Below are 13,837 nucleotides of genomic sequence, written 5' to 3' on the forward strand. Positions count from 1 at the left end.
AAGGCAGAGCAGATATTCGACTTACTGCTCAAGGAAAAGCAGTTGAAGCTCCCAGAGAATCACAAGCTGCCAATGACGCAAGAGCTGCAGGGGAGGCTGTACTGCAAGTGGCACCACTCGTTCACCCATGCCACGAATGACTGCAAGGAGCTGCGTCGGCAAATCCAATCGGCTATCAAGGAAGGCCGATTAATTCTGGCCCAACACACGATGAAGGTGGATAGTCAATCATTCCCACAAGCTAACGTGGTCGAGCTGTCGGATTTTAGACCTGAGGGCCAGAACTTGGCGTTCCAGATTAATATGGCGGGACCCATGCACCGTCGTGACAAGCAGAGGAAAGAGGCCGCTTCTGGCAAACGGCCCCAGGATGAAGACGAGCCGGAGCAGCAACATATTACTGAAGAACAAGTGCGTCACATCCGCAATCAACTCCCAGCTTCCAATTGTCTTCTTGAAAAATACCAGTATCAGTACAAGTTGCGCCGCCGATATGAATCGGAAGAGAAGGAGTATGAGCACCGTACAGGGAGGACGCTGGGAAGGCGCCAGGCTATACGCGACCACTGGCATTGCCCGTTCTTCAGGTACTGTTCGAATTCTGGCATGAGACGATTGCATACTATCGATGATTGCTTGGAGTGCAGGCCTCGGGGGCGCTAGCCTGGCGAGATGTCGGTGTTCCAGCGCTTGGGGCCCAGAGCACGTCACGACGACCATGTTGAGCGGCCATCCAGGGATGATCTTGAGCTAGAAGGGGGAGATAAGTATTATCGTCCACGATGGTGCCCTAATGGGCTCAGCCGCTCACAGAAGCGAAGAGTGCATCGCTTACGCAATCTCGAGGAGGCAGAAGCAAGGTACCTCGACGAGCTGAGGAAAGCGCGTCCGGATCTCGCGGAACAAGTCAGGCACCTGCGAAGGGTGGAAAGGCGCCCTCCAAGGAGGGAGTGGCGCCCCAAGCAGCCAAGAGCCGATGAAAAGCCATCGACTGATGTGAATATAGTGTTTGTGCTCCCGTCGGAGTTTCAGGCGCCCCAACCGGAGGAATTGGCCATCGCGCAGCTGGATCTTGGCCCACAGCCGTTCATCTTCGAGAAGCCCAAGGAGAAAAGCTACAAGCACCTGAAGGGATTATATCTCAAGGGCCTTATCGACGGCAAGCCCGTGAACAGGATGTTGGTCGACACTGGCGCCGCGGTCAATCTGATGCCGTACTCAGTGCTGCGCCGATTGGGTCGTTCTGCTGCTGATCTTATCAAGACCAACGTGATGATCAATGATTTCAACGGCCAGCCGTCGGAGGCACAGGGCGTCCTCAACGTGGAGTTGATAGTTGGCCGCAAGACCGTCCCAATCTCGTTCTTCATCGTCAACAGTAAGAGTACGTACACAGTGCTGCTTGGGAGGGATTGGATTCACGCCAATTGTTGTGTTCCTTCCACGATGCACCAGTGTTTGGTCCAATGGGATGGCGACGAAGTGGAGGTGGTTCGTGCAGATGACTCCAGCGAGGTTTCGCTCGCAGACATGAACGCCTGGGACGCGGAAGGGCAAGAGCCGATCTCAGGGATCGCGCTGGAAGACTGTGATCGGATCGAAGCGACAAAAAACGGATTGAGGCTGATCTTATCCACTGGCCTCATAGAATAAATACATCATGTCACGCTACGGAGCCTAGCAGGTTTAAAGAGGCCGGTCCCGGCGATCGGCCCCAAAAAATAATCAATCCTTGTTTAGGGTCGAAACTATTGCATTGCGGACAGACTTTTGCACATTAGGAGATTTACGTGGTGACAATTACCGACACATCACTTACACGGGCACAAACGTAACGAGGAGTAAACAAGAATAATGTCTGCGTGGACTTGCAATCTGGCTGTTGCGCGCAACTGTACGATGAGAGCCCTCTAAAGTTGATGACGCCGTAGAACCTCCTCGGCCTTGCCCTGCAGCAGCTCCCACACGTCCATGACGTGCTTCATCTCGGTCATGGCTCCGCCGACCGCGAGCCGGATCACGAACTTGCCGTCCACCACGAAGTGCGTCATGAACGCCTGCCCGCTCTCATTCACCGCCGCAAGGAGCTCCCGGTTCAAGTCGTCCACGGCGTCGTCCTCCGGGAACCTCTCCCGGAGGCGGAAGCATACCAGGGACAACTTCCTCGGCACCACGACCTCGAAGCGTTCATCCACCGTCACCGCACGCTCGAACCATTTGGCTGCCGCGACGTGTCGACGAATGTGCGCGCGCAGGCCGTCGGCACCGTAGCGCCGCAGCACCACCCAGAGCTTGATGGCGCGGAACCGGCGAGACAGAGAGATCTGCCAGTCCTTGTAGTCCACCGCGGCCGCGCCACCGACTGTGCCCACGTTCTTGAGGTACTCCGTGTCGGTTGCCCGCGCCGAGGTTAGAGCACGGGGGCTCGCGACCCACAGGCAGCAGCAGTCCATGTTGGTGAGAAACCACTTGTGCGGGTTCATGCTCACCGAGTCGGCGAGCTCGACTCCGTCGAGAAGCTCCTGGAACTCCTGGCAGATGGCTGCGCTCCCGGCGTACGCGGCGTCGACGTGCAGCCACATGCCGCGGCGCCGCGCTTCCTCCCCGAGCTCGCGCACGGGGTCGACCGCGCCGAGTCCCGTCGTGCCCACGGTGGCGCAGAGGTACAGGGGCACGAGGCCTCGCGCGACGTCGCGATCGACCGCGGCGCGGACGGCGTCGGCGGTCAGGCCGTACCCGGACGCCGCCGACGTCCGGATGACGCGGAAGTTGGGCGGCGGGATGCCGACGAGCCGCGCGCCCTTCTGGAACGTGACGTGCGTCTGGTCGGAGGCGTAGACCACCAGCTTCAGGATGCTCTCGTGCCCCAGCCTGGCCAGAGCACGGTCCCGCGCGGCGGCGAGCGTGCACACTACGGCCTCACAGGTGCTCCCCTGCAGGACGCCGCCGCCGCCGCCCGAGAAGAGTAGGCGCTGCGGCAGACCGAGCAGCTTGGCCATCCAGTCCACCACGACGCACTCGAGCTCGGCGGCAGCCGGCGACGCCGCCCACACGAATGGGACGACGTTGAGGCCGACGGACAGCATCTCGCCGGCGAACCCGGCCGTGCTGGCGTTCATGGGGAAGTAGGCGAAGAAGCTGGGGCTCTGCCAGTGGGTGAGCCCCGGCAGGATGTCCCGCCGCACATCCTCCAGTACATCCTCCAACGGCTCGCCGTCCTCCGGCGCCGCCTCGGAGAGCAGTTTGCGTAGCAGGCCCGGCTCAAGCTCCGCTGCCCGGACCGGGTACTTGTCGACGTCACGGTAGTACTCGGCGAGGAAGTTGACGACGGCGCGTGACTCACCGGAGAAGGCCTCTGGGTCTAGTGGCCGCGGTGACGCGTCGAGTGGCAAGCTACCCATCGCCAACAAAGTTGCTACTAATAACCTGTGCTGACCGAGCTGTACACAGATCAAAAGCTATTGGCCGGCCGTGTTTGTTTAGGCTTCACTTTGGATCCTTTTTATTAGCACGGCTGCACCATGCAGCTTGGGGTGGTTTATATAGGCAACTGCACATGTGATGTGCGTTGTTTTCTATAGAAGATTCGAAAACACCAAACCGCATGCACATGTGGTTGCCGGTCTTATGTCCACCGTCGATCGCACGAGTAGGCCCGCATTGATTGCTCAGGCACTGTGTTACGGCGATTTGGTGGTTAGAGCGGGAGGTATATATTTGGCTTCTCGAAGATTGGGGACTACTAGAAAACGGGCCTTCGGTCCAGCACAAAAGTACTAGTTGTCATATCACTCGGTACTAATACATGCATCAGTATCAGTACCGGTTGGAACGGCAGCTGATACTTTTAGCTCGGACCAATGGATTAAGATGGCTAGGGAGAACTTTTGGTACCGAGTGATGGCACAGTCCGGTACCAATGATCAAGAATTGGCACCGGGTCGTTTCATAGCCCGGGACCAATCTGCATGCTAATTTTTGGCACCGGTGAAAACTATCAACCGGTACCAATTGCCGATCTCTCGCTCTAGATATTAATTTTTGGCACCGGTGAAAACTATCAACTGATACCGATAGCCGATCTCTCGCTCCAAATATTTTTAAGTCGCTGCTGCCGACTCCTCTCTTATCCTCTACCTCTCATCTCTCTCGCTATCTTATCCTCTAGAGAGCCGGCCCGTGGGGCGCTACGCCGCCGCCGCCACCACCACTGCGTAGGAGCACGGGCAACCGGCCGCCGCCGCCGCCGCTGCGGGCAACCGGCGGGAGCCGGCCGTGGGGCGCAGGCACGCGGGAGCCGCGCCGCCCGGGCTCGCCAACGGCCTCGCCGTCGTCGTGCCTCAAGCAACCCAAGGGTCAGTGGAGCCATGGCGAAGCCTAGCGGCGGCGGCGGCCTCCTGGACCTGGAGGGACAGTACGCCTTCCTCCTCGACTGTCGCGCCAGCGCACTCGCAGTCCTCCTCTGCTTCCTCTGCTGGGCCGCCAGTGGCGCCCTCACCTCCCGCCTCGGCTTCTCCGTTGGATGGAAGGTAGGGACTGTGACATATTTTGCAGATAAAGGAGACAAAGGTCACCCGGCTCTGCCACGAGAAGACCGTCCTGGCCGTGAACGGCCAGTTCCCCGGCCCGACCTTCTACGCGCGCACGGGCGATGTCGTCGTCGTCAACGTCTACAACCAGGGCAACAAGAACATCACCCTCCACTGGCATAGCGTGGACCAGCCGCGGAACCCGTAGTTCGACGGGCCGGAGTACATCACGCAGTGCCCCATCCAGCCCGGCGCCAACTTCACCTACAGGATCATCTTCTCCGAGGAGGAGGGCACGGTCTGGTGGCACGCGCACAGCGACTTCGACCGCGCCACCGTGCACGGCGCCATAGTCGTCCACCCCAAGCGCGGCTCCGCCTACTCTTACACCAAGCTGCACAAGGAGATGCCCATCATCCTCGGTACATGCATATGGATCATTTGGATTTTCAGTACTGCTATGAACTGCATGCATTCTACGACTGGTAGTGAAATTCTTCAGAGTTTTGATCTGAATGCATGACTTGAAAATTGAAATTTTTCAGAGCTTGGATTGAGATGTATATGTGCCTTGCCCCCGTAATCGGCGACAATTTGTATCATTTCTCTACTGCTAGTATGCTGATTTGGTACTATGTGGGATTGTATTGAGTGTATTAATCTTGTAATTGATTCTTTGAATGATTTGTGAGATCTATAGAATTTGTATCGATTGATTTAATATTTTGTGGTTGATTCTTCGAATGATTGTTGGCACTAGCTAGAACGGAAGAAGATACAGGAACGGGAGAGATTAGAAACGGAGAGGATACAGGAACGGGAGAGATTCAACAGGAGAGGCAGCTGTTGGTATCAAAGGAGCTGCCAGCTTACGTCAGCGTGGCATTCTCTTTGGTACCAGTTGGTCTTTCCAATCGGTACCAATGAATGCCTAAGGCATCGGGTGAAAAACCCGATGTCCTAGACCGAGGTCAATGGTCTCGGTTGGCGGGTACCGGTTGCAAAACCGGTACCTATGGGCGTTTTCGACCGGTTCTCATGGGTTGTTTTCTAGTAGTCGAGCTGCATTCGGATTCAGGTGCCGTTTGGTTTGAAGATGCAAACGGTATTGGTAACGGCAACAGAAAGCACTGCAATTGCAGACAATTTAAACGATTACTTACTTTGTTTGGCTTCACTCCCGTCATGGAATCGCAAAGAAAAACAAGCCTCTCAGTCGCAAAAGAAAAAAAAAAGACAAGCCTCTCTCACGTTGCATTTGGCATCCCCTGCATCCAACGTGACTCACTCACGCTCGTGTGCCGCCGGCGAGGGAGGGGGACATACGGGACTCTCACCGGCGAGGATGCTGCAAAGCAACTGGAGTTGCCGGCTCCGGCGTGTGGGGGTGGTTGGTGTGTCGTCGAGGCGTCGAGCCAAGAGTCGGAGAGGCATAATCCGATCCCATGTGAATCAATTACGTCTCCGCTGAACCAAACAGAAAGTGTCGCTCTCTGATACAGCTGCGAATCGGTTACAGATAAAAAAGGCCAAACCAAACAGCACAATAGGGTTTGTATATATATCCCCACTTCAATAGGGCTACAAACAACATACGGGACCTGATAACGAATTGACTTAAGTACCACCGGCCACACATTTCAGATATTGCACGACAATCTAAGGACCCGTTTGGGAGGGCTTCTGGAGCGGCTTCACGAGCGGCTCCAGGTGAAGCCCTCCCAAACGTTTGTTTTGTAACCGGCTTCACGTGTGAAGCCGGTCCTGAAGCCATCGGCGGCTTACACAGGCAAGGTGAAGCCATGAAATCGTGGCTTCACGCGGCTTACACATCAATCTAACAAGTGAAGCTGTTTTGCCAAACATTTTCTAAAACGGCTCCAACTCCACCAGAGAAGCCGCTCCATCTGAGGAGCCGGAGCCGGAGCTGTTTTTGGAAGAGCCGGAGCCCTGCCAAACAGGCCCTAAATCACCGCATGCAATAGCACATGCAAACAATTTTAAAATTTAAAAAGTTGTAGTTCTTAAATCATCCAATTATTTTTATTTCCAAGAGACCTTCAAAACAATACCTCACTCGTATATGTTTCAATAATATTTTTTAAAAGACACAGACATTGATTTATGTATAATGAAAAAGTACCAAAATAAATTAGTTAAAATGCTCAACCGATTTTGCTAAAGTTGTTGATTATTGATCATGCAAAAAACTTTCACCTACATAACAAAGTTGTTTATCCTTATCTACTAATGACACCAAACAATCTATCTTCACAATATGAACATCAATATACACTTAACTGAATTCAGACATGCGAAACAACATTCTGTAAATTCATAAGCAATTTTTGCAAACATCATAAGCATATAAGAATACACTAAGAAGCATTTTCTGTTAAAAAGAAGTATATCATTAAAATATAGTGGCGTGAAATCTTGTTTCGAAGCTTTTATCGAAACAAATACAACTGTGTAATTAGATTTTGATTTGGATGCACGATTTTGAAATTACAACTTTTTTATTTTAAAATTATTTGCTTGCATGAGCTTATGTCACCGTCATTTTTCATTCTGTCGTAGCCTCAAACGCATGTGCACACCCACTGCATGCACTCTAAAAATTCTCTCAAGATCTACGATTTTTATATAAAATTTTGTCCCATCCGACTTCATCTGAAAAGTTATTATTTTTTTCTTAAAATATGGCTATTTACCGTTTTGGAAATAGATTCTTCCTATGAAGCACCTATCGAAATTGTTTTCAGAGGTGTTTGCTTATGTGCCCCCCCCCCCCAACCAACACACACACCCCTTTGGAAAATCCATTCATAGAGGTCATTCCTTATATGCCCTGTATTCTACAAGAAGCTCATCCCTAGGGCCCCATCCTTGTCACTAGTGGAGAATGGGCCTTTTGTCCCAGTTCTCAACGCCTATTAGTCCCGGTTTTGAAATCGAGATGGGGAGTCCGGGACAAAAGGTCCTAGCCTTTGGTCCTGGTTCCAATAACCGGAACTAAAGGGCATATGCAAAGCAAAAAAAAAATGTGCAACCTAAGATTCAAACCCGAGATGTCTCACCTTGCGTGTAGCTTCCTTACCACCCCACCTACACAACACATGTGACTTTAAATGGGATGACTTCCTTTTAAACAAATCCAACCAAGACCAAATGCGCTTTGGTTTGGGTTAGAGCCACCAACGGGGACCAAAGGGTCATCCTTTAGTCCTGGTTGGTGTTATCACCCGGGACTAAATGTTCAAGACCTTTGGTCCCGGTTGGAGCCACCAATCGGAACTAAAGGGTGATTTTTAGTCCCAGTTTGTGGCTCCAATCGAGACTGAAGCACCCTGCTGCTCCCTATCAATTCGACCCGAGACTAAAGCCTTCATTGGTCTCGGGTCCAATGGTGGTTGGGACTAATGTGTAGGACCAAAGGCCTTTTCTATAATAGTGTGTGCTACACAAACAAACCGACTAAACCTCGTGTACAGTAAACACGTGTGTGGGAAAATTTGTAGTTTTAGTAGTGTGTCCCCAAGAAAACATGACTTCAAGAATGATGAGCCCGTGGCTCCTCAAATTGCTACATCTTGTTTTTTTTGGCTAGGAATTGATATATCTTGTTACCATGAAAAGAAGTGCATTATTTCCAATAAGTAGCTAGTAGAGTGCATGTGCGTGTTTCAAAAAATCATACTACATAATAAGTTTATATTATATATTTACAGAAAAGATATACATGTTGCAAAGGACTCTAAAAAAATTCTAGCAAAAAAAGAATAGGTTCAGGAACCAACAATTTAGAAAAAAAAAGAAATTTGTATTCATTAAAAACTAATAAACAAGAATTTCTGTATTCAACCAGTATAATTATAAAAATCATCTAATTTGAAGATATTAGGAAAGAAATGTTTGAATTCAGTAGTCTAAGTGCACTTCAAACAATATCAATTTTTAAAATGGATCCCAAATCCTATCAAAACAAAAATACCATATCTCTACTACTTTTGTTTGCCTTCCAATATCTTTATGTTTTTTATTTGGTTTTTTCTTGTTTCCTTTTCCCTCTGTTCTTCGTATTGAAGATTATTGTTGCCGATCCTTGCAATTGTGATTGCTTGAGTGCGTGATTAGGAAATCGATTTCCTGGGTGCGCTGCTTATTGGTTTCTTGTGAAATTCTACTATCTTTAATCGTGAACTCCTCTGGTACACGTTTGAGGATCCGCGTCGAGGGTTTGGCCGGCAATAATTGCTGTATTCCAGATCTACTGTGCTATATTATCTTGTTCGGATTGAACCCCATTCGTTTGAGTTGATTATTGCTGCTGTGAGGATTACTATATTGTCTTCACTAGTCTGTTGGGTGAATCAATCTATTTAGTTCTCCTCTCCTGGTTGCTGGACCACAAGCGTCGCTGGTTATTGGTTGGCCAAGATAGAACTCAAACTATTTCTTGTTCAGGAATATAAGTTCTGCTGTACCTGCTGGCGTCAGAAATATTACAGGTGTCAACCATTTCTATTGAAATGAAAAGCTTCCTGTTCATGTGGTACTATACTGTTGTTTTGGGCAATCTGCATTAATAAGAAATAATTGCAGGTCCTACGGTCAAATAATCAGTAGAAACTATTCTAGTACCATGAAAGATTAGGGCAAGGTTACGTAGTCCAGTCTTTATGAAAGAATCATGCAGCTTAAAGGGGCTCACGCTCACGTGGTCGAAGGATCCACAAAGAAGAACTGCGCATGCAAGCTTAAAGCTAACGATGTCGACGTACTACTATTATATATTATTACGCATGAAACACGTGCAAGCCCTCTCTTCAAAAATATTACCCCATTATTACCCTGATCACACACACACACACAAAAACGGTGGTAGCTATCCACGGGCTAAGTGGCACGATTAGTACGATATATACAGAAGCCATTATATTGGTAGGGAGAGCCTGATGCATGTGGCGTGAAGCTTTTAGCGCGCGCCTCCTGTGGACCGCGTGTTGCTTTAAATAATATTGGAAAATTGATCGGAACCGCCAGGGAAAAGATCACATCTCCGCGAGCAGCTATCTACCCTTTTCTATATTAAGCAATACCAGTTCCTGACAAGCTAGCTACAAAAACCCGTACAAATAATTTTAGCCTGAAAGAGATACGGGCGGTCCTGACATTATTCTGATGTCGGGAACCAAACATTATTTAAAGCACCACGTGTCCGCGTGGGGCGCTAAACAAACTAAAGCTTCACGTCCCATGCGTCTGGTTGCCGCCACTACTAAAAAAATAATGTGCAGCAACGTTCCCGTTTAGCATCCGAACTGTCCCGCCCTCTCAACTGCTCCTACAAATGGACGCAATTTTCAAGGGCAAATGGGGATGAACCGCCCCTAGAAAAGAAATTTATAAGGGCGGTTCACCCCCACCCGCCCCTAAAAATGACGCCTATTTTGAAGGGTGTCTGAGGGGGTGAACCGCTCTTAAAAATAAAATTTGTAGATGCAGCTCAACCCCTCCCCCTCCAACCCGCCCCTAAAAATGGCCATCAAAATCTCTAATCCCCCTTCTTTCTCCCCAACACAAGCCATTGTGCTCAGGTGAGAAGCTCACTACCAGAAAACGAAAATTTCGTGAGAGTGAGAAACCGTCACAAAAAGTATGAATCCCGTCACAAAATTGTTTCATGGCGGCCGCCCATCATGCAATAACCCTCACAAATCTAACGCCACAAAAATAGAGTTTTCCTGGGGGCGAGCCGTCACGTATCATTTTCGTGGTGGTCAGCCACCGCCATGAAAATGGGGCGTCGTCAGGTTTAGCAAATCCGGAAAACACGATACGAAATTAATTCATGGCGGTCTAAAACACCCGGGAATATTTATTTTCATTAGAGTGTAAAGCCGCCACGAAATGTCATTTCTTGGGAGCACGAACCCGTCATGAAAATGAATGAACCGCCACTAAATATATCATTTTCGTGAGAGCCCAAAACTGTCACGAAAATATGGTCACACCGTCATGAAACATCTTATTTTCGTGAGAGTGACAAACCGTCACGAAAATACTTTGGTACCCTCATGAAAATTTGAATAACCACATCCTCCAAATCTGAATATAGCTCATATATTCTGCAAACAGATGCAGGCTCATATATGATCATGATCAAGAGATAATTCAACAAAGATGCATGGACATACATAAGAATGAGTCCCACTCATTTAACTAGCCTCATAAGGCAATAATGTCATACATATACAGCAAGTTCTAGCTATCATTAGGGCCTAGCTATCATACAAAATGGCACAGCCATGACAGTTTCTTAGTGCCTCCCACGAAAATACATCACCGTCATCAAATTTCAACATTCTGGCACGACCAGAACCATCAGATCGGGAATGGACGGTCAGAATTAGTTGGGCCCTTTAGGGTTGAAATGGGCTTTGTTTTGTCAATGTTTTTCTTTTTCTCTTCTTTTATTTATTGCACCATTATGAAGTAACACATAAAAATAATAATATTATACATACCAATATATTTTTTACCTATAATACACAATATGTATGTTGTTATGTAGGAGTTTCAATAATTATTGAGTAGATCTGATATTTTCCTTCATTTAAGTGACTTTGTGTCCTTATCAAAAGTAATTTCAAGTTTAACTACGTGAACCTCCAATAAGATTGGAAAAATTCTGTAAAAATTATATTTAGATTAATATGTTCCATTACATCTCATGTCTTGGAGATAGATCAAAAATACATTTATCTTCTACGAATAATTCAAACTTCTATATCCAAATCACCACATAATAATTAAAATAATATCTAAATTAGGTCATAAAATTCTACAAATTAACGTGACAACATATTTTCCACCCATAATGTTGCCATAATAGTTTCATAAGATTTTACAAAAATTGGAGTATACATTGTTCATATATAGGACACATTTCTTTTAAGGTTTCATATACTTGAACTTAAATGATATAGTTTTCACATCTTGGAACGTTTTAAAACTCGTACGCTCCTCAAATTTTGGCACGACCTTATGTTTATCTTAGTATTAGAAAATATGAAGTTACATTAGCAATTACTATGCCATAAAATGTTTTTCTATTTTGTAATTAGTTAGAAGAAAAAAGAAGCTACATAAAAAATTTTGGGGAATAACAATTCTATACAAACAAAATCTATTGAATGAAAGAGCTTGATTTTAGAAAAAAATTTAAAAAAGAATCATCAAATTTGGATTCTGTATGATAGAATTTGAAGATAGATTTTTAATCTATGGAGGAGAAGGAAGAAGATTTTTTTTGTCTATTTTTATAAAGATGCATTTTAGATGTTTCCCAAAATTTAGTGGTACAATAATATGTTGGGTTTTGATTGTTTTTATTTAGTACTAGTTAAATTGAATTTTTTTCATTACTGTGCATATATATATATGAAAGTATATATTTATGTAAATTTAGGGCTCCATTTCTTTTGAGAAAAAGATTTTAGTTATCTTTTTCTATCTTTACACACATGCATGGTAGATTTTTTTCTCAAGATTTTTTTCTCAAGATCTATAGGTTAGCGGAGTTTAGGCTAAAGTAGTAGTTGTCGGGTCCTCAAGGTTGGCTAGGAGATTCGGTATGGGTTCATCTCTTACTCTCATTTGTAACTCTCGAATATTTGGATCAGACATATCTTTCAGTTATTTATATTGGCATGACTTATATTCTGCAGTGTTAGACATATACTTCATGATTAGTTTGTATGGTTATTCTATGCTTGATATGATTAGTCAATTAGCTTTAGTACACCGGTACCCATTCCAGTATTCGTATATTTGCTCTAGTATAATGTCTGTACATCTGAAGGGTGGGGGCTCCACGCAGGATACTAGAGTGTTGCTTATACTAGAGTGTTGCTTATTAACACAAACGTGGTGTCTGGGTTAACTAAGTGTTGTTGGATGTTGCCCTTTCACGCAGTTTGTAGAGGAGCCTGCAGGTGGTGACAGCCGTATTAGTGCTATCGAAATCCTCCACGTTTGGATTGGGGGTAGGAGGTCTATAAAGTACTGTAACGGTTGACAAACAGATTTGTCTATGAGTCATAAGCGGTCTCCCGGTATTCCTAGCTTGACTAGAGTTAGTTTAATCATGTGTGCAGTGTAAAGTATCATATAAATTGTATAATTAACTAAAGTACATAAAATCCGAGCTACTAACTTCTATCTTTCTCCCTGCCTCTATCTTTATTTGAACTAAGTACGAAACTTGTGTGTCACACTACCTCTATCTACCATTTATATTATCCCTATTTATTCAATTGAATATCCAATCAAGATTAGTTCATCAACTTACCTATAGATTAATCGCCGCCTTCCTTGTGGAAATATAAATGACACCCCGAAATACTTCCAAGTAAAATGTTGCAGCGGTATTCTGTGCGCTTGCTGATTTATTTGTAAAAAAGGTTTATGAAATACTGCAGGTGTTCGCGGTCAGAGCCGCCTAGGATCACCCAACCTAATGGTGATGCTGGTGAACGCCAACAGACACATTGGACCGGGCAACCAACACGTGGATGCACGACTACCTGGTACACGTGGCTGCCACGTAGACCCACCCAACGGACCCGAATTAACATGTATTACCCATGATAGCCTACTGGCCTGCACACGTAAACGTGGACGTCCATGTCACACCTATCTAGTGGATCCCATATTGATATATTTGACCCACAACCCTAACTCGTGGACCTTTGGATCCCAATCAGCACACGTGGCTGCCAGGTAGACATGCTGGACTAGTAATCCAGGACATACAGTTACACATGTTAACCACATCAGCCTGCTGTGTCCGCACTTGTACACGTGGATGCCCGGGTCACACCTTTCCAGATGACCCTCATTGACATAATTGACCCACAAGCCTACCATGTGGACCGGTGGGTTCAGGTCGCTACACGTGGCAACTAGCTCGGTTCTATGATGGGTCACGGTCTATCACTGTTTTACCGTCACGTCTACCTAGGGATACCCTTAGGTAGATGGATGATCGTGGGAAGATGCAGAGATCAAGAGCACCATAGTGCAAGCAACACAAGGGTTTAAACATGTTTGGGCCGCACAGATGTGTAATACCCTACGTTCTGTTGGGTGGTTTGTATTGCCTTGAATGTAGATGGGTGCGTATGAGCTAGGTTATGGAGCGTTCTATCCCCGGAGGGGTCTTTGCCCGCCCTTATTTTTTTCCATACCGACTAGTTGCATGCTGAATGGGTACGAGACAAGCCACATCCCATATCTGGCAG

The 13,837-nt window shown here is 47.0% G+C and overlaps 1 protein-coding gene across 1 annotated transcript; it reads right to left on the reverse strand.

Moving 5' to 3' along the window:
* Positions 1 to 1,685: 1,685 nt before the first annotated feature.
* Positions 1,686 to 3,496, reverse strand: LOC120651124 (tyrosine decarboxylase 1-like). Its single transcript, XM_039928498.1, has one exon. The coding sequence runs from the start codon at positions 3,399 to 3,401 to the stop codon at positions 1,911 to 1,913; it is 1,491 nt and encodes a 496-aa protein (XP_039784432.1). The 5' UTR covers positions 3,402 to 3,496; the 3' UTR covers positions 1,686 to 1,910.
* Positions 3,497 to 13,837: the final 10,341 nt, after the last annotated feature.

Source organism: Panicum virgatum, chromosome 9K (genome assembly GCF_016808335.1).
Source record: "Panicum virgatum strain AP13 chromosome 9K, P.virgatum_v5, whole genome shotgun sequence".
In the NCBI taxonomy this organism is placed as follows: Eukaryota; Viridiplantae; Streptophyta; class Magnoliopsida; order Poales; family Poaceae; genus Panicum; species Panicum virgatum.